General features: G+C 37.5%; 1 protein-coding gene across 2 annotated transcripts in view; it reads left to right on the top strand.

The window, feature by feature from the left end:
- Positions 1–25,829, top strand: part of SYT1 (synaptotagmin 1) — a gene marked incomplete at both ends in the record, with an annotated part of 118,093 nt that overhangs the window by 28,885 nt on the left and 63,379 nt on the right. Inside the window, 4 exons of one of the 2 annotated variants that reach the window (XM_079549761.1) lie at positions 3,929–4,113; positions 16,600–16,713; positions 18,970–19,137; positions 22,246–22,413. In XM_079549761.1, the coding sequence (XP_079405887.1) occupies positions 3,929–4,113; positions 16,600–16,713; positions 18,970–19,137; positions 22,246–22,413 (635 nt within the window). Of the gene's footprint in view, positions 1–3,928; positions 4,114–16,590; positions 16,714–18,969; positions 19,138–22,245; positions 22,414–25,829 lie in introns of both variants that reach the window. The other variant, XM_079549760.1, reaches the window with a different exon arrangement.

Raw genomic sequence — 25,829 nt, 5'->3', positions numbered from 1 at the left:
GTAGGGGTTCTGGTTCAGATTATGTATGCTCCCATGGGCTGAGTGCCCTGTGCAGTTTGAAGCACAACAAGAGTAGCTCTATGAGCAAATACTGCCACTACTTGCATCCATGCCCTCTCAGAACTTGCACACTGAGAGTCTAAGCATGATAAGGGATGGTCAGAAGATATACCTCATCAGCACCCTGTTAAGTCCAAACTGAAATGGTAATTAATGTCAGTGCACCACAGCTGCCATGTTTGTGAAATGGATACAGACACATCAAATCGCCCACAGTAGGCACTCAAGTCTGGCTGACCTTAATGGTAGGAAATAGCACAGAGAAAGAGAGAGTTTACAATTCCTTTAGCTGCTTCCATTTCTAACTGATGTTCAGCATGAGTAAAGGATGCAGTGTTTGTACCAAAAATGTCTCCATCATCAACACAATCCTGGAGAGTTTATTCTTTCCTGTGCCTTAATATTGCTCAGGGAAAAGCCATGCATTTCATTTTCCTTTTACTCCACTCCTGCATTTCTGAGTGTACACTGTTTGGATTGGATCAATAAGACTAATTAAAAACTTCGCTTACTAACTATGCTACCTCAGCAGATCTGCTATAGATCTGTCTGTATGAGCCTTGGAGGTTCACCAAATCACATAGTGATTCATGACAGTGTCTTTAAGACCACAGGAGCAGAACAAAGAAAATAGTACTGAAATACCAGAAAGCTTATGCACATATTAATTATACTTAAAGCTATAGCATTTCCTTGACTGCTTACCTAAATATTGCTTGTTCCAAAGCACCCCCTTGTGCTGGCACTAGGTAAGACAAATTGTACAAGAAGCTTCTGGCTCTCTGATACCTCTCTATCACTTGGTCAGGATCTGTGTTTTTTATGTCACCCAAACCCTTTTTTCTGCTGCAGAGGCCTTTTGCTTAATGGCTCATGTCCAAAGTCCTCCTGAGGTTTCAAAGTACACTACTGAACCCAATCAAACTGATTGAATATAGATGGAGGTAGCCTTCAGACTGTAGATCCTTATTGTTGATGACTAGGAAAATGAAATTACGTGAACATCGTATCTGTGGGGAAGTCTAACTAGATTTAAGCATTATGAATTTCTGAAGGGAGCCACTTAATAATAACAAGTTCATATACTGTCCATAAAGTTTTTGTGTATGTTATTCACTGTTGGTATGCCAAAATATTAAAGACTGTAGTTTTGAGACTTCCGAAGTTTGAGTGACTTTAGTCATTTCCTTCTGGGCTGTCCAAAACTGCTTTTTAGAAATATCTTTTTTCTGGAATTCAGGCTCCTCTGGCAATGTCATGAGTTGAGAGGAACAAATACAAAAACCCTCCAAGTCTACAATAATTTTGGAAAATCTTGCCTGAACTATGTAATAATGATTAACGTTAATTTAGATAATGTTTTTGAAAAGCAACAACCATCACTTCTACAATCAAAGCTAGTGATAACAATATGTTTCAATTCTCTTATATCTAACACACGTATCCACTGCCAGCAATATTAGATTGGGCAATCTCTGTCAGTGGCAGTGTTCTGATGAGACATCTCCTTGACAGAGACAGTGCACTTTCATTGGGGAAAACATCCATTCCTTTTTGTTTTTTCTGACTTGAATGTTGAAGATGTTTTGGAAAATGCCCAGATTCTGGGTTTCCTCAATTTTTTATTCTTTATTTCTTATGCTTTCTGTAACAAAAATAGAGCACATTTTCCTTGAGGGATTCTGTATAATTCTTGGTGTCTCTGATATTAATTTGGTGATCATTTAATTGCATCACAAGAGCTATTGGGTGAAATTAAATTACAGATAGATGGAAGCAGACAATGCATTATTAAAAAAAAAAAAGTGAGGTATCTGCAAGTGTTTGAAATTTTCCCCAAGGCACCCTACGTTGTTCATCCTCCAGAGAACCACTGCAACAGAGCCAGAATACCGCTTTGCACAACAGCTACAGCACATAGGCACCTGACTTCACTACCTACACAGGCTTTTTCATCTGTAGCTTGCATATTTATATATCCTACGCACATTCCCTGTCTCCTCATTCCTTGGTTCTCCCATCCTAGCTGCATGTGATGTGCTCCGCCTCTCTTTCCTCCTACAATGCCACCCTGCCAGCAGAACCCATCCCATACTCCCTGTGTTGCCTTACGTGGTGCTTTGAGCATTCCTGTCAAGGCAGCAAAACAAATAGCTGATAGGTTTAGGCACATCGATCATTTCATTATTGACATAACTCTTAAGAATTAGCTTAGGTAAAAAATACAACATTCTGTAAATGCTATCTCAAAGGCTATGTGTTTAATGCAGTTTAAGTGCACCAGTGAAGTTTGAATTTGAAAAGGGCACGCTGCCTGTGAAAGGCCATGATTTTACATTTGCAAGTGCTGAGTGAAAAGACAAAATTTTGTGGAAGTCAGGTGTGCTATGAAGTGCTACTGTTGCACCTGATATGAAGCAAAAATGAAAGCAGTAATGCATGAAATACAGATTTTAAGTTGTTATAAGTGCAGATCTAATACAACTTTTATTGCAGACTTCTTACTGCTGACTCCATAAAATACATCACATAAACAGCTGTTAATCTGTTCACTTTATCTTTTAACATTCATTTGTTTAGAAATCAGTTCTCATTTGTTCTACATATGGTATAGCTTCTCTTTTATAGCAGCTGCATATAATGAACATTTGGAGGCTCAAAATGTATTACAAAATTTACTGTTTAACATTTTTCTACATTATTTTTGTATCTGTCACCAAGGACTTTCAAACGAAAGTTAGGAATTAAAGTCATGAAACATAGAGTAAGGAAAGTTTAGGTGCTTTGTCCTCTTTCTGAACTGATAATTTGTAGTCGAATTTCCTGTGACCGTGCTTCACACTCTGCTTAGCTCCTTTAAGCAATTAATTTTCTCTATTTATACTGCCCATTCCCTTCTGTGATTCACTGACGTCAACATGTCAAATTTGATTCACTTGTCAGTTTTGCTCTGTATCGTATGAGAGACCTCTTGGTAACGCACTCAGAGTAACGTGCAGACCTGAGTGCATTTAGAGATTTTAGAAAATGACAGGTTAAAATAGTTAAAGTATCAAGTGTTCTGGTTCAATGTTGGGATCTGTGGTCATTAAAACTGAGCTGTATGAACATAGTTCCCTCCTGGAGTGTTTGAGTGTCATCTTAACTCCTTTTTTCCAATATTCTGATCTTTAACAAGACCATTTTATTACAGTAAGTGTTCTGTATTGTTTATTCATAATTCAGTTGTGTTCTGATTCCTGGAAAGAATGAATAAATTGAACAAATGCTTTTCTTGATAGCAAAATACGGGTGAAAATCTAGCTATGTACTGCAACTCTGCTAATATTAGGGTATGATGACTAATAGCACACATGCCCTTGGATTGGCCCGTAGCACGTCCTTAGTGTTTACTGTTGACCTTGACCTGCACTGTCTTGTGCGGAGTCTATACAGCAGCAGGCAGAGAAGAAGTTCATCTGTTGGATCTGATGCCATTCTGTAAACAGGAAATTCCTGGCCAGTTCTGCCCAATTCAGCCACAATGCCAGGTGGGTTGTGGAGATGATTAAAGAAAGCAAACTACTGCCTAAGTATGCCGAACATATCGTGTGCTGTTTTCAGATGGCTGATTTTTTCAGAATAGCTGCAAGTTAATTTGGTATGTGTCACCAGTCATGTAAATAGATAGATATTGGCATTGTGTGTGCAAACGCTCAGTTGGGGAAAATATACAAAAGATGATAGTGCTTTAGAAAGAATTTCAGGCATTTCTGCAAGGCATTTTCTTTGCAAAAGATTTAGCTGTAAGAGAACTGTGCTTGTTTCTAAATTCAACCCTACTAACACCTTTACCACCTTCTCTTTTTTGTTTCTTTTTCTCTTCCAGTGCCACCTTGGGCCTTAATAGCCATAGCCATAGTTGCAGTCCTATTAATCCTTACCTGCTGCTTTTGTCTCTGTAAGAAATGCTTGTTCAAAAAGAAGAACAAGAAGAAGGGGAAGGAGAAGGGAGGGAAGAATGCTATTAACATGAAAGATGTTAAAGATTTAGGGAAAACCATGAAAGATCAGGTAAAGTACCTCTCCTTTTCTTCAACTCTTGAGTTATGTTTGCAGAATTCTGCCTGATGTGTCTAACAAAAAAATGTTGTGCTCGTTGCCTTGATAGTTGCTCTGTGAAGAGAGGACTGATTGTCAGCATCTTCTCAATAGCATCTTGAAGTGTGAATATGGGTATGGCATCACTGATAAATCAGCCAACCAGTTTCTCTCCTCTGCTAATAAAATGAACAGATTTGTAATGACTCTTCTGGAAGGAGAAAGTTTACTGAGAGTATCTTGGCTGTCACAGAAATGTAGCAAACGTGTACAACTTCCTATTTTCAGGACTTTGACAAAGAACAAGTATAGCATTTATATCTTTCTAGCAGTAGTTCTGAGCACAGCTGATAAACAAACATAGATCTTTACTCTGAATCTCCTTTTACACAAAACCATAAGGTCAACTGAGAAACAAACAACAGCATAGAAAATGAGAAACATGCAAACAAAGGAAAACAAAAGGGATTGCATAGAGCATTCAGCACAGTGATACTGAGAGAATTTATTTTGTGCAAGAGGTGAAGCTTAAAGTTATCAGAATATACTTGTAGCTCTAAGTCAGTGGAGTAACTTAGAGGAATAGATTAGCATAATGCCCTTTGAGTAGTATCATCTTCATGAGAGCAGACAAACTTGTCCTTTAGATCTGCTTCATTAAAGAAAGCAAAAGTTGCAGGACCTAATCCTCAGTACAACAGACTTCATTAATATGTTCCTGAAATATTACTTTTTTTAATCAGGATTTTATTATTGTCCTTCTTCTTTACAATTCTGGTGTTATAAATTCATAGGTAAAGCTAGTTAGAATAAGCAAAAGAACAGGGAAATAAATGCAAAGAATTCATGTGTTCTTCTTGCATTGCCAGATTTCTTAAGCAAAGACAAAGGGCTCTATTTTTCAAATAAAAAGTACTGAGAAGACTTAGAGAGTTGCAATATGAAACCTCTTCAGTAGTTGACAATAACTGTAAAGATATTGCATGTGTCTGTGCTCCCAAGACTTTTCATAAGATATAGCCAGAGTAATTCAGAAGCGCTTATCCAGCCAATGAGAAAAGATTAAACCAAAGTATGGAATGAGTAGTTCCTCCCATTAGCTGGAATCTAGTGTGTGAGGAAAGACAGGTTGATTAGTAATAGAAGCCAAATCTGGGAGCCTGAGGAGCATCAGATGAAGAGCAAGATCCCGGAAAAGCCTAGAGAAGAGTAGCTAAGAGTTGTATGGAGCAATCCAGCAGAAGTGGTGGGATGTCACTGTACACTGATGGAACAGCCACTGGTGAGGCTCATCAGCCAGTCCTCAAGAGACCTGCTACAGGCTAGCAGAGTTTTCCAGGCATGTAAGTCATGACAGGGAAAGAATATCAAAAGTGGGTGAGGAGATCTTGTAATTTTTCTAGGTGGCTCCAGCTATTTCCAGTTTCTAAAAGGACAGTTTTTGTTGTTGCTCAGTGGACAGCAGTCATTGCTGAAATGTCAGTGCGCAAGGCTGCAGTTAATTTTTCTAGGCTATACACTGTATCCATAGAGTAAGCTTTAGATGGTGCCCTGGTGCACAGCTTCAGCCTTGTTCCACCAGGAGGGAAGATGCTTTTCATGTACCATGTTGGTGTACTGAAGTGCAAAGCTTCAAGTATAGACACAAGGCAAATTCATATCTGCAAACAACCTCAGCAGCACACAAAGTCAGTAAAGTCAGTACTGTAGATGTACCTTTTCAAGGTCAGAAAGATAAGTGAGGTTGAACTTGGAATACAACAGAGCAGAAATTTGGTGTTTTCCTTTGAAAAAGATTTTGTATTTTACTGATCTTGTTTTCTCCGTATGATGAATATGAAACAAACCCTTTTACTTTAAGCACCCAGATTGAGGATTTATGAATTCCCTCTACTTAATTTAGAGGTTGTATTATTAAGTAATTTTGAGTTATTTCCCCACAAGCCATACATGGTAAGTCACTTCATCAATTATTGGTTTACCCAGGGCTACTTTTAGCTAGCTTCTTTCCATTGAAGCAAAGGTAATTCGAAAGAACTCTGATTATGTCTGTGGAAAAATCCCTTGTGATGTTGTTTGCTGTGTTCTACCAATGTTACTAATTCTAACAAACCTAATACTTCCTTGCAGGATAAATGATGTGCAGTTTGTTTATTGATATTAATGTGGAGTTTCTTCCGTATCATTTAAGACCACTGTTGTATTGAGAATATATAATTGAGTGTTTTTAATTGTATTTGTTAGGACCTGGATAAATGACCATGGATTCTTGGAAAATAAATATATAAAATGCAAAATTTTATTATGCAATTAGTATTGAATTTAATAACTATTTTTTTCTGGAAAATTTTGATTAAAAGCTGATTCACGGCTCCTTATTTATTATCTATCAAAAAAGTAGCTCAAACTTTGAAATGTTACACCGTTAGGTATTTCAAGATGCTTCCATTCATTCTGTATAGATATGTGAACATATTTTGCCCAAATATTTTGTGTTTTAACTGACGTGGTTTGGTCTGCACAGTAAACCCGATGAGGATAGATTCTCAGCTGAGAAATATAAATGCTGGACCCTTACTAAGTGACTGCATCAACAGCTCTCTAGCCAGTTTTCCTCTTATGTGTCTGGGATTTCTAAAGCAAGTTGATTGAGTTACCTCCCTTAATTTCATACTAGTTGTTAATGCATACATTTTAGGTCCTTGGCATTGAATAGTTTCTAACAACTTAATTCCTGATTTTTCAAAAGTCAGCTGTCTTTTTTTTTTTTTTTTCAATATGAGTGATTTTTTATTCTGGCAATTTAATCTGAAATTATTAGTGCAGGCTTTAGTATACCTAGCTGAGCTCAGTGCAATGTTAAATGTAAAATACTTCACAAAAGAGGAATGAATCACTTTCGAGGTTCTGTCATAGAACAGAAAGGGGTGAAAAAATGGAAAAGTAATTGTAAATCAGGATGTTAATCTATTGCCTTTATAAAGGGCAACGTACAGTACCAAAAATCTTAAATGTTGTCAAAAAACAATAAGCTTAGTTCAGTCATCGTTAAGTCTGAACATACGAGTGCTAATTACATGCTGCCTTCAGCTGAGAGAACATAATAGCAGTTGAGAGGCACTTGGCACCTTGCAAGATCCTGGTTCCCTAGGCACACAAAACTTGAAAGGGAGCAGCATTTGGCAGTATCAGCCTCTGGAAGTGTAATTTCCAGCTTAGCCTGGTTTAGTTTGTCAAAGAGAACTTCTGGCTTACATGTGCTCATGCTGACCTGCATGTCCATGCCAAATCCTTATAGAGTCGTAAATTTGGCATAAGTGAAGATACTTTTGACATAGAGACTCAGTTGGATCAATAGTCAAGCACAATAGCTAGATACTATAGAAAGTGAAATGATTTTTGCTTCTGTTAGACTTACACTTCAGAATGACCACTTTGCTGAACACAACTTTTAGTCTGATTTTTAAATGAGAAACTGTGAAATAATACAGATTTCGAGCAAATTTGATTGCAATGAAGTGAGAGAAGAGTTTGAAATAAGACAAGGCTTTCAGTCTTCAAACACATTTCTACATCTCTCCATAGTTACTTTTTCAAGCAGAGTACACAACTCTGCCAAGAGCTGGGGATAGGAGAAGATTCAGTCTGGGGAGCCGAATTATTATAAGAATGTACTAAAAAAGGTCATTTCTCCATGGTTTTTGCTAATGTTTGTATGTGGATGTTTTAATTTTTATTTCTTCCTTCTATGTCCTCCTTGTCTGTGTTGTGTCTCATGACTGTTCTGGATTGTCACTTGCGGTAGGTTTACTTTGCTATTCGGATGCACCTAGTCTAAAGCTCTGATACATATAGTCTTCTGACAGCTCTGGCTCCTCAGCTGAGATTTATATGTAGTAGCTTTGGTACACACATCAAGAGGCTGAACCAAACTGATTGGGTATTTTCTTGGTGGGGGAAGGCTAGAGGAGGGGAAAACAAGAGGTTGTTATTTTTTCTGTAGTTCAAATATTTCGTCAAACTGTACTAGAAAGCTCAAGTTTGAAATCAATGGGTACCTAAAAATAACTTGCTAGTGTTATTTCCATCTGCTATAAATGTCACCGTATCAACAGTAGACGGAAGCAAAAAGTGTTTTTTGCTGTCTTTTTCTTAGCATCAGTAAAATTATTTGTACCCCATGAAACTTGCTGTGGGCTGTCACATCATCCCAGTATAGGGCACGTGCTTTAAGTCCATAGTACTCCATGACAAACTCTTTTACGTGATCTTACTGCAGATTTCTCTGGGTGCATCTGAGTGACTACCGGCACCAGCATTTTTATGAGATCTTCCCATCACACTTTTCTTCCTTGTAACTTCCCAGTGTCTTCCATGCCTCCAGTGGCTACTTTTTACCTTAAGAAAAAAAGCCCCAAACACCCAGCCCTAGAGACGCTGTAATAGCTGCTGATTTATTGGGTCTGAATATAACGCATTGGTACAGCAAAATTCTTGCTTAAGCTCAACCTATGGGCTGAGGAAAGAATAGACTTAATCATTTCAGTCATGAACAGTGGCACTGAAAAATTACTAAAATTTAGCTCTATTGCTTGGAGATTGGTTGCTGTGGTCATCTGAACCTTTTATTAGGTCACAAAGCATTTTTGGAGAAGGAGATTTGATATCTCAGTCATTCCTCATTGCATCAGGCTGAAACACCGTCACTAGTGAAACGTTTTTGTTTTACAATGGATGTGTCTGCTAAATGAAACAAGAGACCTGGGATCAGGTATATGTGCTATACTCTGGAATATACAGAGTACACTTCTGACTTTCTGTGGCCTTCAGTTGTTCACGAACTTCTTTGGATCTTTATTTTTCCTTTATGTAGGCCTTTCTTTTCCACTGGGGTTAAGTGCTAACTTCGTCACAATATTATGTTAGTTTTCATGAATTAATTACAGTGCGCTTATGGAACATTATAAAGTAATACAATAGTGAGAGCTGCAATTGCAACAGACAATTTCAGCAGTAAACCCTTTTTCCTTCAAAGGAACAAAAACGCTGAAGACCTTTTTAATGTTAGGTACCTTCAGAAATATTTCAAATATTTCATGTGTGTTGACCTTGTAGCTTAAGGAAAGTTAGTAAAATGAAGTCAGTAAAATCTGCACCATCTTCCAAAGAGCCTGTACTTCACTTAAAAGGAACCCAAGCCTTTATTACTAAGTATAGTCCAGTAGGATCTTCTGTGGGGACAGGAACACTTCCTGACAGCAGTCTTTTCTTCTGCAATGTTTCTTTATATTTATCTGTTTTCCCAGTTGAAAGCTTAGAGAATAGTGAGAATTAGGGAAGGCCACCTGTCAGTCTCACCAAGGCAATTACCATTTGTTGGTATCTTCAGCCCATGCTGATGACATTCACCACAGTTTATCTGCAATGCAGTGAAGTATCTTAATTCACACTCAGAAAGACAGCATGTGCTGCACAGTACAGTGGGGAAAATTAGTCAAACAATGTGAACAGGTCTTTATTAGAAAACAAGCCCAATTATATACTGTGATGGTCAAAATGGGTTGATTGGGTCCCATTTATGTGTTAATTCAACCTCAGACTCAAAGGACTGTCCTGCTTTTTTTTTTACCCATCTCAGAAGCCAACTGTTCGGGATGGATAAAACTTCCTGAGAAAATGTGAAAGCAACATGTTTATGAAGATGCAATGTTATATATGAGTACATTCTACAAGGTTTTCTGCAAAATTCTTATTTAGCATAGGTTAGTATTAGACTTCATAACCTTGGAACTGTGAAAGCAACATCTATGAGCCACATGGCTGGGCTTATTTGCATTCCTATCTCTTCCTCTCAGCCACTCCCAAGGAGACAGAGGAGCCTGCTGTGCATGATTCCTACATTTCTTTTTCCCCCCTTTCAAAAATATTTTTGCTATTAAATAACTACTGTTACTTTTATTGTAACCTATTGTACTGCTAGGATAAAATGAAGATACAGACTTACATGTCTTGTTTTCTGTACTGAAGGTCTTACCATAGGAATCTTCTATAGTCAAGGATGTTTTCTTTTGATTAACAGACCAGGTTTTGAATTGTTTATTCAAGACCAGAGTCTGCAGGTTCCTAATGAGTTGTGTCTAGGAGGTATGCAATTATTCCATAAATTAAGTGATTTGAATCACACTCTCAAGACATTCACATGTATCCACTGATTATGTGGGGAGCTGAGCTCCTACACTAAGTGCCTGAAGTTATTGGAAATGAGTAACGTACAACAGGAACAGCAGTTCATATTAATGAGGTATGAACTTCAAACCCTAAAGGGAGTATTTATTTGTTTAATTTTTAAGCAAGGCATGTAGTCTTTTCAAACGGAAAGGTGAATAATGTCTATGAATAGTAGAATAACCTTCAGGTACAAGAATATCAGATACTCGATAAGGTTCCGTTTAAAGGATGGTCAAAGCTTATCTCTTTTTATATGAATAAGCCAAAAGGACAGTTCTTTGCCAACTCTTTCTTCTTTATATCAATGTAGCACCCAATAAATCATGTCCAGGTATATTTAGATTAATTTGCATTGTTAAATAGATGTAGCACTAATTATATAGTATGACAAATTTTTAACAGGAATAAATTTAGTACTCAGAGTGGTCCTCCCTTGCCCAGGAGCCAGCTCTATCCCAAAGCATGCTTCCATCTGGCCATCTGCCATTCGTTTGGGAAGGATGTAGAACAATTGATTGAGCAGCATGCACTGGCCAAGCAGCCTAAATCTGCCTCCTACTCACAGCCTGCTGCTTAGCACAACGAACCACTGCCATATGGGAAGTGGGGGCAGAGCATGCTACCATACTTGCAAGAGCACTTGCGTCTTTTTGTTCATGCACGTGGGCCCTGTGGTCAGCCATGATCCACAGGGTGAACTTCCAAAATAGACCCCTGGGTTAACACAGACACTGTCTGGAGTCTTTCAGCAAATAAACAAAAAAGCTAAAAGCAAAAGAAAAATATTAATTTGAGGACTTAGAAGTTCCAACTTGAATTTACATGTCTGTATTTTACATTTGCTACATCCCTCTGTTAAGACAAAAGAAATCAGTATTTCAGTACTCGAACAATTCAGTGAGCTTTTAAGCTGAATGTGATGGCCTCATGTAAGAGAGGTCCTAAAGAAAGCAAGCCTTTGGATAATCCAGCAGACCATTTAAAACCTGGATAACAAGCAAGGAAGTAGTGTCAGGGCATCGCATGCTGGACGCAGCAGGGTCATTCTGTGCATCAGTGTGGCCCACTGCTACTGAGTGAGGCCAACAGTCTTACAGCATTAATGGCAAAGTCAATTTCACAGAGGCCAAAACCTGGCTCAGCCACTGGAAACCCATGCACAACATGCTCTTTAAATTAACTCATGGAGAGAAAGCAGATGCTGAAAGAATGAAATGTTGCCTTTCCTTCTGAGGGACTCTGGTAGGAAATGTGTTACAATTGCAGTCTTTTCTGTTTTGTGAGAGGGAATCAGCCAAGATTTTTTAAAGGCTTTTCTTTTGCCCCAGGAATAAAATTGGCCACACCAGAACTGTGGTGTACTTGAATGTGAAAGAAATTGATAAGAAATGCACCACCATTAGGTGCAGCCATTCGTAAGTATGGACATCAATAGGACAAAAAATTGCCTTTCTGATAAATTCATTGTTGGACATGGCACAGAACATTCTCGCTACAAAATAATATTGTTTTCTTCCATTCAACTCAGCAGGCATTGCACAAGCCTGAGGACTGGACATCACTCATATGTTAAAAAAACCTCCTTTACCACGTGAACAAGAAGACTGATTGACAGGGCAGATGTAGAGGGAAATCAGACTGCAGCATGCACCGTGGTGAAATAACCTTGCAGGCTGTACTCAACATTATGTTTTCCTTCCTAACATGTCTCCTTGCTTACTGGTGACTTTTTTCCTTACATGAGAGGCCATAGTTCACCCCATGAATGGAATCAACCCTTAAACACTGCTAATGAAAATCTTTCTGTATCTACAACGGTGAAAGATACTCTGCTTGCAGTCCTAAATAAACTGTGAAGTGAGCATTAACAAAGACACAAAGATAACTGAGATCAGAATCAAAGAGCAAAGTGTACCTTCTTGGGTCTTTTTCTCCTCACAGTGACTCAGATGAGGTTGTGACCTCTGCCTTGCTTTGCAGGACGCTGTGAAGTACACTCTGGGGAGACATTAAATAAAAAAAATGCATGGAGCTGTTTTAATCTCATGTGCATTGTGCTTTGTGGTGGATAGCAGTTGTAAAAACCCATTCACAGGGTGTGGGTCCACTGGTGGAGCTGAGCTGGAAGCAAAGGGTGTTCACAGCACCAGAAGGGCAGCATCAGTGCCAAGAGGCTTTTGCTGCCTGGTGCAGTGAAGCAGAGAAGAAGCCCAGGAAATGCAAGAACCCAGTGCAGGGCATGGAATCTGCAGAACTGCAATCACAGGCACTGCTTTGGGTTTTCTTTCCCTTTTTTTTTTTTTTAATGCAAAAGACGAAACTACCAAAAAAAAAAAAAAAATTGAAAATGAAGCATTTTCTTTATAAACCCAGAAGAGGGGACTATAAAACCACCCTTAATTGTGTTACAGAAGCGAAGAAAGAACCAGTAAATTGAACTGTGGATCTCTGCTGTAATTTAGCTCTATTTGTTGTAGAAGTCACTACAGAGTAGATGAGCTTGGGAACAATTGACTAAGCATGGCGCAGAAAAGAAAATCCTAATGGCATATGTAAATTTATGGCATATGTAAATTTATGTCTGTGCCCTTGGTTCAAACAAGTTACAGAGCTCATTCAAATAAGGATTAAATGAGGGGTTGCTCAAAGAATTCATTTTCCAGCTCTAAGGAAACATATTATATATTGTGTGGTTCTGTTATAGTCCCTGGCACAACAGAACTTCTCCCACTTGCTGATTTCATTACATGTGAATGTGTCACCTTGTAATGGTTGTATTAGACTAACAAAATATAAATATTTTTTTTTTACATTCTTGTTTACATACAAGCATACTTTTTTCAGACACTTACACAAATGTTAGAGGATATGGACATTTCTTTGCAGTTTATTTCTGTATGTTCACCTGAGTGAACTTCTTGGTCTTTCATAATTAGAAAAAAACAAATGTTTTTCAGCATGATGAAATAATAGATTTCTGTGCTGCTCTCTATATATGACAGGAATTAAAAATGTCATAGAATTAAAAGACTATTTAGAAACCAAAGGGGCTTATATTTTTCTGCACTGTAATTCAGGCTTTCTGATCACGGTTGTGTCTGCTGAAGTGGATTGAGTTGGAAGTTAGTTTATAATTAAAAATATTCGATTTATTTTAAAACCAATAAAATATAGCTGCTTATTTTAATTGATTGTAGAGATACAGCGATAAGAATCAGCATAGCGTGATGTTGTGTACTGTAAATTGAGGGTTGCAGTGCTATTCCATTATTGATCTTTCAGAAAATCTCAATACAAAATAAGAATCTCTGTGGGGTGTCTCATGTACTTTGAAGCAATTCAATCCCTCTTCCTCTTTGGAACACAGCAGCAGCATCACACATGAGAAAATTCTGTGCTTCCCTTGACCCATCTGCTTAAAGCATTGTCCTCTAATCCAAAAGCAAATTCCTCTCCTGAACTTAAAAACTGTTACATGCAGACAGCTTTAGAAGTAAGCATTTGTCATTTCTTCCCTCCTCCTCCCTCTCCTAAACCTTGGACAAATCTGAACGCCATCTCATTCTTAGCGTTTCTTAGTTCTTCGGTGTTTCTGAGTCAAGGTCAAGAAGAATAATATAGCTACTCGGCTGATGTGAGTAACATGAAACATTTTCCCTCTCTCCTGGGAAATAGCTTTCACCTTCCAATAGGACTCCCATAAACTATGGAGGAGTTTACCAATCATGCAATGTTTTGTGTCTGCACTTCAGCACTCCCTTGCAAGAGTTCTAAGAACTCCTTAGATTCCCTTTGTATTTTCTGAAGACATAGTAAGAATTTTTTCACAGCCAAACCTCTCACATTTCCTGATGTGATCAGGTATGCAGAAGAGTATATAGTTTTTCTGAAGAGAATACGGATGTGTAACTTTTGCCTTGTTGCAATAGTTACAGATGCCTCATAGCTGGAAAGGATCACAGAAGGTTCCCTTTGCAGTCTCCATTTTGTTCCTGAGGAATGGCTGCAGGATTGTTCTGCTCAAACAAAATCCAAGCCAAAAGTAGGTGTAATAGCAGAAGGGACAACGCTTATCCCAGAATCAGGGATATCCTGGAGCTGTTTATCATTCTTCTGTCACGCAGTCCTCTGCTAGGGTGGTACTGAGATGATTCAGTGGGTCTTGGAGTTCACATCCCATTCTGAGTTAATGCTTCATGTTGTCTCCAGGCTCTGATCAATGTGATTGCTTCACTGCAATTGAGTCACATCTTTCTTTTTTTTTCTTTCTTTAATTTGTGATTACAGAATCTCAAGATTATTTTTATTACCAATGAAAGAAAGGTGGTTGGTGTAATCATGTCACTCCATATTCTGAAATTCCCATGTATAGTCCTGCAGGATTTGTGTCCAGACTGGCTGTGCTCCAACATTATCTTCTTGCTACGTTTGTTGTTGTGGAACAACAACAGGGAATTCAGCTCTGCAATTAAAATATCTCAGAGTACTATTAGATAGTCCAGTCCTTCCAAACACAAATGGTTTAGTTCAGAAAGTATTATTTTTCCAACATTAGGGGTGATTCTCATCTGCTGTCAACCTTTCCCACTGTTAGCAACATCGTGGAACACTGTAATTTGTGTTCCTAGCGAAGAGTCCATCATTCACTAACATTCAGATATTTGACTCTAACACAGCTCCTCAGCTTGCATCAATCAATGTTGCTGCATTGATTTCAGTTGAGCCATGCCAGCTGAATTGCTATCTTTTTTCCAAAAAGTAGAAAAATAATTGCTTAATACTGTACAGTTTTCAGCCTGACCTTTTGAATTTTAGATCCGGCTTCTGAAAAATTACGTTTTCTACTTCAGAGATCAATCTTTCTCTTACCACACCCACGCCACTATTGCGTGGCCCCCGCTTCCTTCACGGCTGAGTGAGAATGCTAATGCTTTTCTGCAGTTTTTATTTTGTTTTCACAAACCACCATCAGCAGTAGGTATTGCTATTTCCTAGCCTCACTGTCTCTTCAGCTATAAAGCTCCGGCTGCAACCTATTGTATATAAATGCTGATTTCTTCAGACCACATCACTTTGTGAAAAAAAGAAGGAACAAAATAAAACAGATCAAATCTTATTATTGCACTCAATAGTCTGACTGTGCAGGCAGAAGCTCCATATTGAAGGAACTTTAATCCTGACAGGACTCTTATAAACATATACTAGCGTGTGCAAATCAGAATTCTGGCTGAATGCTTTCAGTATCATTTCCTTGCTTTAACAATCTAAATTTTATTTTCACATTTTCCACAATAATTTCTCATCATTTTTGTCCATTTTTCAGTTCTTACACGGTATAAAGCTGCATACATAGGTGTAATTTGTATGGTTTAATAGTTGTATAAATTCCCCTTTTCACAATGCAAATACTTCTGCTTTCTGGTACAGCAAAACAACAACAACAAAAAAAGATGATATTATTTAGTATTTTCACTGTGTAACTGCTGCCTCCTTTGAAAATAGCAGGTTTTATGTAGTAGTTAAAACTGTAAACAGTATTTCTGTATTTTTTTATTTTTTCCAAGCAAACTACAATCAGTTTTCAATCAATTTGGTTCAGCTATGCTTTACAGGAAGAATGAATAAAAAGGAAACTGGTCTCGGGAGGGAGGGAAAAGGAGAAACATGCATTTGCTAATGGCATGGTGATACCTTTGCTTCCATATTCATTCTAAATAAACATGAAAAATGTTTGGCATATGATTGTAGGAAGAACTCATCCACAACACATGCTCTTTATCATAGTAATCCTACAGAAGTGTGTTGCCAATTGCAAGTGATTCACAGCATGCACAATCAGGTTTCACATTGCCAAGATATCCTTAAGTTGAATGAATTGCGTGACTTTGCTTATTTAATAGCATGTTTGCCTCCTTGTGCCTCTTTAAGAGACGGTGTGAGCCCAGAACAATTCTTTGGTATGAAGTTGATATTTTCTTTCTACTTTCAGGTTTTATGACAGTTGTTGCTTGTAATATTCCAAGAAGCTTTCTTCCTATTTGCATTGCTTGCTTGCTGATTTACTACATATTGAGCAACCTGAATAGTATAAGTATACATATGTAAACTGCACATTTGGATTTCGGCCATCATGCTTGCTTTTAACGGCTTCAAAATTTGTCTGATTTAAACTAGTACTTAGGAGTTAACTTTATTTATTAGTTCTACATTCCTTCTTTCTAGGCTCTCAAGGATGATGATGCTGAGACTGGGCTGACTGATGGGGAAGAGAAAGAAGAGCCGAAAGAAGTGGAGAAACTAGGGAAAATCCAATATTCTTTGGATTATGACTTCCAGAACAATCAGGTTTGAAACAACCGACCTGTAACATTTCAGTTGTCTGTATGCAAGGGGAGAATGAACTTATACCTGTAGGTACAGTCGAATTTTCTGAAATCCTTACTGAGTAAAGGAAGAATGCAAGACTGCAGATGCATGACAGAAGTATTACTAAATTAGCATACAGCATACTCTGAATTCATAACTTTAATCAAAATTGAGAACAGTTTCATGTAGTTATTATTAATAATGTATTAAAATGTCACCAGTCAATATCCAGCTACATTATACTATGAAGCTTACATGTGAACAGCAAAAGATAGCTTCTGCCTCTAGGTATTTAAAACATAAGCAAACAAAAGATGGGAGGAAAAAGAAAGGGACATAAAAGTAATTGTCCCAATTTATTCATCAGTAGATGTTTTAACAAGTTCATGAAATTACTAGAAGTAGCTTTCTCTCACTGCTTCATGTCCACTTTGCCTTATTAACTCATCTCAAATTCTGTTGTTCTCCATGAAAGCACACCTTTTTGATAAAGCAAATTTTGTTAGGAACTGAAAAGCAAATAAAAAGTTCTGTCCCTCTCAGAACAGTAAAGTTGAACAGGAAAAATCTCCAGTCAAGAGCTGATTTTGAGAACTGTATTTTATGAAAGGATATGCAATAGGAAAGATGCAAATCCATGGGTGCATGTAGTATTGAACACAGTAAATTCTCGAGGTATGGATTCCTGTTTTATTTTGCTATTCTAAAACGTGCTGCAGTTTGAAATTTATTGAAGGATAGATGATTGCAAGAGTGGAAAAGGTGATTTGAATTCCTAGAGAGAACAGTATAGATTTGATATTGCTTGAAACTGAAAACCAAAATTGAGGTTATTAATCTGTTGCAGGGTTAAAAGACAAGATAATTAACATACTTCCTAGAGCATGTTGCCTCTGTTTTAGAGAGACAGATTTCAGTAGGGAATTGAATTGCTTTTCCAATCTGTTAACTACATACATACCATAGATTTGTTTTTCACTCTTTGGTTTAAAAGACTCATGTATGTTTATCCTGAACCTATCCATGTATTCATGATATGTGCATCTAGAATAAGAATGTGAGAGAAGAGGAAAGGTTCTCTACTTATGACTAAATTAAATTATCTCTAGAGGTCCATACTCTGGAAATCATGCAGGCCACACAGTAGATTTAAAACTAGAAAAAATAAGTCCAGCTTTGAGGAATCTCCCAGAAGCCAGGAGTTGCTTTCTTTGTTTAGCTGTAATGTTCTTTATTCCATTTGTTAGATCTTCTGTTTCCAATTTTAAGCAGTTCATTCATGAGAGGGGCCAATATGTTGTGACTGAAGAACTGATATAGAGGAAAGTATTCTCCCAGCTCCTAATCACTTGTCTCTAGATTGACCTTGAAGAGTCACTTGAATACTTACTTTAGTTTCATGTCCATGAAATAAGAATGAAAAGTATTTTCTTACTCTTCATTATTCTTATGCAGCCTAGTGTAGGCTGGGATGTCTAGACAACGTATCATATGACTTCATCTGTTACACTGAAAGATGGCTGTGGCATTTACACGTTTCAAATGTGCTTCAATCCTATTTTTAAAATGTCTTAAGAGATTTAAGATACTAACTTCTCTATCTTATAGCGAGATTAAGAATTGTCATTAGGACTTAGTTAACAATGGCTAGTTTTCATGGGATTTCATTTTGAAAATGTTGTCCCTAGATTACTGCCCAAATCAAGCTATATACACAGCAAGAGAAATTAAATACAAGGAAGACTGGAAGACCCATTTGCTTTCAGTTAAGCTCCATCTTAAATCTGCTTTTCATATATTACCTTTTTGTGTTTTGAGGGGAAAGGTTAAGTGTTGGTGATTTAGAACACAAATTCTGCAGTCAAAATTAGACATTCTTGATTGTTTAATAATGTGATTTCTATTCATGGTGCCCAGCGTAGAAAAATAATGCATAAGAGGCAATAGCAATTGAAAGTTATTTGATTGCAGTCTTTAAAAAGATGAAGTCTGTATTTATCTGTAATCAGCTGCCCTTTGAAAACCTCTTTTCCACTTAAAAACAGCTTTTGTACTGTCTGCATCTGCCATAATTGATTTTCAAAAGTCTGTAGCGTTGCTTCATTTTGCCTTCCTTGAAGGTCGGGGAGAACTGTTTTTCATAACCCAGAAATAGAGTGTGGATGTGTACTTCTCTGTTACAGGGTGATTTTTTTTTCTTTGAAATTTCATTTTGCTCTTTTTCTGTCTTTTCAGCTTCTGGTTGGAATTATTCAAGCAGCTGAGCTGCCTGCATTAGATATGGGTGGTACATCTGATCCCTATGTGAAAGTGTTCCTGCTGCCTGATAAGAAGAAGAAATATGAAACAAAAGTCCACAGGAAGACTCTTAACCCTGTTTTCAATGAGCAATTTACATTCAAGGTATTATTTTTTATATATAGTTATTGAAATATTTTTATTTATCCACTGTGTATCTCATGCTGGACTACTAAGTTAGATAACCTAGATAATTGGCAACTGCAGCATAGCATAGTTATTTTCCCTGTTTTTTCTCTGATGTTCGATCTTATGATGAAAATAATGTAACACAAGGACAGACCTCAGCAAGTGTAAAATGCACAGTTTGATTTTAGGCTTTTCAATTATCCTAATTTATGAAAATCTGATCCATGTCTCATGACTGGATGAAACTTACCAGAAAGTAGGAAAACAGTGCCACTTCAACAAATGTCAGGTGAATTTCACTAAACCAGCATTTGCTTTAAATATCTCTGTAGCCTGATTTATGAATTTCAGTATACCATTTCTTTTTGCCTCAAAAATAAATTAGAGCTCACGGAAGGTAAATGAATGAAGGAATATATGGCAGATTAATCTTACTAGACTTTGTCATAGCTATTCTTTACCATGCTACTTTACATGTGAATAGAAATCACATCTTGGCTTAATAACATATATATTAAATAAATGTAGCTAACACCCCTACGTTGTAATGTTTAAGTTGTTCCAGTTGTTCCCCTCAATTGTGTCTTTCTAAAACTGTAGCCATACCTATACTCCAGTTAAATGAAATAAAGAAATTCTATTCAGTGTGTTTCAAAGAGCTTCTCCTAATGTACATTCCTCTGCTGTTACTGGAGGCCTTTCTATCTTTTAACGACAGCCACAGATTGAAAACAGGAACAGTGAAAGACTCAGGCTATGTAATCATTCAATGAGAAAGATATCCCTGGAGGCCAGAACTACTACTGCATATATAAGCTTATGTTTTCCCTTGAAGATGTTCATAAAAATAATCTTTTGTGGGGAGTTATTTTTTTCTTGAGCTTTCCTAAGAGACTATTTAAAAGAAAACAGTGTTATGAATTACAGATTCCCGTGCAGCTCACAAAAGAAAAGAAAGAATCAATAACGCTGTCATCTAAAATGAAGACACAAAATATAAATCAGAGCATCCACTCTTGGACTATAATGTCCATTTATTTTAAGTCACATCGTAACATGCAAATTTTATTCTACAGAAAAAATGTTTCTTTTCCAAGCAAGACATGCCAAAAGTGTTTAGGTGCTTATCAATATAGTAATAATCATTCCCTGTGTAATGTGGTCTGTACTCGAGAGAAAACTCATGGAGCATGCCAAGTACTGTCATTGTACTGGGACTACAGTAAAAAAAAAAACAAGTGACCATTTAAATAGTGTTGCAACTTTAATAAGTAATTTCCCTGGGAACTACCAATGGTATCACTCTTAAAGGGTGCAGGTGTTCACCAGGCTGCAGTAATATTAAATATATACATGCATTGAGCTGCTGAAAGGAAGCAGAAATCCAAGCTGAACTGCACCAGAAATATTCCTCCTCATTCCCATGATGGTGATTAAATGATCCCACAGAAAGATTCCTGCACTTCCTCAAGGCAGGAACAAGGTTCCTATCTGGGAGGGTAATGTGTCTGTGCTGGAAGAAGGATCTTCTACGTCTCTTTTAGCGAGGTCTCACCTGCACTCAGAGGCTGAGCCTCTCTGAGCAGAGCAGAAGGCAAGGAGCAGGAGCAACCCTTTACAAGAGCTGGGAGCGTCCTTGGTTGTCCTGAACAAAGCTGTGGGCTAAGGCTGCAGTAGAGGTAATGAAGGGGGGAAGCACTGCTACTAGATCTTCTTTAAAAATGAAGGTAGCTAAAATAAGCTTTATTGAGGTCAAGTTAATGATAAAAAATACACAGCAGTAAGTGTAGCCTTCTCCTGCATTCCAAATGACCAGGATCCATTAGGTGCAATTGTAAACTGCTGGAGAAGGGAGCTGTAGAACATTTCTCTTCTCCTGTTTTTGATGCTGCATAAAAAAGAAGTGAAATTTTCCAGAATTTTGCCTTCCACATAAATATACTTTCCGTAGCTTTTCAGAAGCTATAAATAATTTACAGAATCAAAACAGCTTTTGCAGTTGTATTTGTGTACTTTTACTACAATGCACCCACCCTGTACCCACTGAAATTACTGTACTCAGTAATGGAAGCTGGAACTGGCTCTCAACTTGAAAAGGTTCTTAAATGTCAGGAAAAAAGATAAACTACTTGTGTTATTAGGTAGTATTTTAAAGAACAAGTGGAAGCCAAACAAACAACAAAAGACAGCAGTCCTATGTTTTAAACAGACCAGAACATATAACAGTTAACAAGGCCAGTGAAAGTGCTGTGCTTTTGGTTCTTTTTTCATATAGACAATTAGCAGAGGAAGGTTTACTGAAGCCCATGGAAACCATTTATACTTGCAGAATATGTTCAGATTGACCAAGTGTTCAATGTTAAGTGCAAACATTTCCTAAATTAGAGTTTTCTAGACAGCCACTCAAGTATAGCTTACCTGAGCTACACATCTTCATCTGAATATTAAAAATGTGACTCATAAACGTCCAAACCCACAGCATCTGTCTGAAACACATCAGCTGGAGAATTAGACAGAAGTTGGCCTACTGCCACATGATTTCTAACTGTGCACTGTGACTTACAGGTACCTTAGTGTCTGCAGTGTGAAAGGTATCATAATGAAAAATATGCTGTGGGAAGTAAGAGGCAGTGGTGCTGTAAGAAAACTATTTAGTGTCTAATTACTTTGTGTCAGATACAGCAAGCCACTTCTGTTTTTTCATCAGTCTGGGAACTACCCATTTCTGAGTGATGACAGTTGATTTATAGGGAAAAAGATACCATTGTGTGAAAAGTTCATGTGTCTTCAGTGCAAATAATTGGGCTTCCTGTTTCAGTTTCATCAACCACAATATAATTTGAAGTAGAAGGAGAAAACCCGGTAGAGTGATGAGTGAGCTGCCACATTGTTCTATTGAGTGCCATAGTCTGGTCTCAAAAAATACTGCATGTGATGACTCCGAAACAAATACACCTCATAATTTTCTCTGCTTTTCAATTTACCTGAGATGACAGCTGGTAAACTAAAGAAATAGATTTGCATTGTAGTGAACTGATCTTTATTGTCAGAGATACTGAGTTTGTCATTTTCTCTTCTTTACAGGTGCCATACTCCGAGCTGGGTGGAAAAACTTTAGTGATGGCAGTTTATGATTTTGATCGCTTCTCCAAACATGATATTATTGGGGAATATAAGGTTGCAATGAACACGGTGGACTTTGGCCATGTGACTGAGGAGTGGAGGGACTTGCAAAGCGCAGAAAAAGAGGAGGTAATAAAAATTATCTGCTTCTTTTTTTCAGGACACTTTTATTCTCAGCTGGAGAAACATTCAAACTAGCAACATTATTTTTGCCAAGACAGTCCCCATCTGTTATCAGCATTTCTCAGACTTCACCTGATAAATTTTGATAAGCATCTTTTCCAATACTCACTGAAAAGATGCATTCTCCTTTGCTAATCCTATTTTCAATCTTACTGATACTTTATGCAGCATATTAAGGGAAGTTTTTATGAGTTTGACTTTTTCTTGGATTGTTGCATTTACGGTACATGTAGTTTGTATTTTAATCATAAGAATAATTGCATTTAGGCTTTTTTGTGGCCTTAAATTCTGAATGTTTTCATCTCAAAGCATCTTACTGTGCATGAAAATAATGGTAGGTTTTCATTTAAATGATTTAAAATCTTATTGGACTGCTATGCAATAATATCCATTGAGTAGAATTGTGGATTTAACAAAGACCTTGAAAGGTGTGGCATCTCACTCAAATATTAATCACCTTTCATTTCTTTCCTCTCTGTGCCAACATACAGTACATCCATTATTTAAAAAGTGTAGTCCAGCATGTACACAAGACACTTTTTGGAAATATTTCACCATTACATTGTGTGTTCTGTGAGGGTTGTCATACTGGCACATCCACCTTTTTTACCTACTACAAGACTATTTTGTACTCAGTTTTTCATTTTTTTTTGTTTTGATTGCCCACTCTTAGTAATAAGAGTGCACAGCATGCTTCAGTTCTCTAGTGAAAGAAGAAGGAATCTGAATCTCCTCATTGTCTGATGTAGGTAACGAGCTGCTCTGGATTCAAACCATAGTTTCTGTAATTGAAAGGACAATATCTGAATGAAATCTTACTGTAATACAAGTGACAAAAAACTGGATATTGAATTAAGACTGTAAGTTATGGAAAATTGAGCAAATATATCATCTTGCCTTCTCAGAATTTCCAAAATGGTAGATTTCAGTCTTGCCATTTTGAGTGTTTGCTTTTAAGGACAGTATTTTCAAATGGATTTCTTCTACTACTTACTGATTTAAAGTCAGAGTTACATTGAGACTATTCTGCATGGTGACAATGTGTGGCTCCCTTATTACATGTGACATTGGTAACCATGCTACGGGATGTTTTTCTTCCAATCTTAGAGATAAAGATGAAATAGCAATTTGGAAAAGAAACCTTCAGCGAGAACCAAGAGAGTTACATCTGTCAGTGGTTTGGGGAGCTGTATTTCACAGAAAATATCATTCATATTTCCAGATTTGACTACTGCCAAGTACCTCACGACCTTCAAAGTTCCAGCCTCTTTGCTCAGCAGCAAAGATCCCAAGCAAATTCTGATAGATTTTATGCAGTAATTAGCAAGAGACAGGGCTGAGAAAGGTTCTTTTTTATAAACCTGTTATTGGTTAACACAGCAGACATTTCAGAATTCATAGCAGATATAGCTGTGACCAAGCGGTACTCTAGCTTCAGAATTAGCAAATACAGTACTACACACACAAAGACTAATATGACTTACATAGGGCAGACGTGTAGCAACTGAAACATGCATGTGTCTTGGTAGTGATCATATGGCAGCCTAGCTAACTGACTGTAAGAAAACACAATACAAATTGAATTAAAATCCTAAGCAACTGGAGTTCATGCAAAATCATGTGATAAATGAAATTATATTACCACAAAAAAATCTTCTGTAGACTATTCTACGTTTTATAGTTGCATAATGAATTCATACCTGACGAGTGCACCTAGATGTAATCTACATTATTTGAAGAATAACATGATATATTTTCTTTTTTGCCCTTACAACATTTAGTTAGGTTTTTGAGTTCTTAACAAGCTACTGCTAATTAGAATTCTGAATATGTTGGCAATTAAGTATCAGATACCAAAATATCCTTAATATCTTGATTATGATGCCAAAACAAGATTTTTGCCTAAGCACATCAGTGGCAAAGTCACCTTGAAAGAGCCATATAGGTGGCATCAGTCAAATGGAGTATAAAAATCTTATTTTCATTTCACTTGATGTAGAATTCTGTTGTTGACACCGTAGAATACACAATTTAATTAACTCTGTTATCACAGAGGGCAAAATCATTTTACGAGCTGTTACTCCTCTATTTGCTCATAAAGTTCCACTGTACTTTCCGTCTTTTTTTCTAAATGGGCTTGAAATTGATGGCAGAGGATGAAGATTTAATGAAATACTTGAAGCTCTACTTCTCAAAGCCCAGCCATTTGAATGCCATCTCTCTGATACTCCCTTCTCTTCTGGAAAGGGTCTTATTAATATATTTATGTTGGTGAAGCACTTGGAAGGTACAAGACTTCATGTAAGTATTTGTTATGGCTGAGAAGGGCTTTGTGAATGTATGATGGTGATTTATCTATTAGTCCTTCAGTCTCCTGCATCTGAATGCATGGGAGGGAAGAGTGGTAGATACTGAAAGATGAGTCACTTCTACCAAGTCTGACATATAATGTTTCGGGCACAGAGCATTAAAGAAACAGATGACAGGAGTTCTCTCCTCTGTGTCGTCTACCAGATGTCATTACCATTAACTTTATCTGAGTACAAACTACACCCAGTGTCTGTTTTCACTCCAGTACAGAAGGCCAGACAGACCTCTTCTTTGCTCACCGCAGCATGATTCACACTGAGAGTCATCTCTCGCGTACTTCAACTGATTTCACTTCAGCCATTTCTGTTATATTGGTACTTCAATTGAAAACCTGTTGTAGCAAACATTCAAAGAAATTTTGGTAAGTGGGGGAAGGAAGAACAGAAACAACTCTTTCTTTTGAAAGCAGTTGAGAAACAGAGCCTCCTTCCGTAAGGATAGAGATCTTCAAACTGACACTGTCTACTGTCAAGACTTCTGCAGACCTCTAATGACTGCCATCATGTTACTCCATGGACAGGAAAACCACTGCAGATAGATCACTTGATCATTTGGGAGGGAAGATTTAGATTGGATGGGGCCCTGGGCAGCCTCGTTTAGTATTAAATGTGGAGGTTGGTCGCCCTGCATGTGGCAGGGGGGTTGGAGATTCTTGATCCCTGAGGTCTCTTCCAGCCCTGGCCATTCTTTGATTCTGTGATTTGTTTCACAGTGGACTGTAATGGGAATGTTTTGTATGTGGCTTCTGAGGTGGAAATCTGCTGGAAAACATCAGCAAGGTGGGCAACAGCTTCTTTCCTATCTGATATACAAACCCAGTCAGAGAGATGCTACAATACTGCCTTGAAGATAGGTAAAATGGAGGCAATCTGCAGTTAGGAAGTGGAATACCACTTTTGTGAATCTTCACAGTTACACTATTCATATGGACTGTCCTCCTTGAAAGTAAAAGGAGATTGAAAGAAAGAGATGGAAAGGAGGGCATGTTTATT

Source organism: Tetrao urogallus (genome assembly GCF_951394365.1).
Source record: "Tetrao urogallus genome assembly, chromosome: 1".
In the NCBI taxonomy this organism is placed as follows: domain Eukaryota; kingdom Metazoa; phylum Chordata; class Aves; order Galliformes; family Phasianidae; genus Tetrao; species Tetrao urogallus.
Note: the sequence above shows the minus strand (reverse complement) of the source record. Positions and strands in the feature narration are given on the sequence as shown.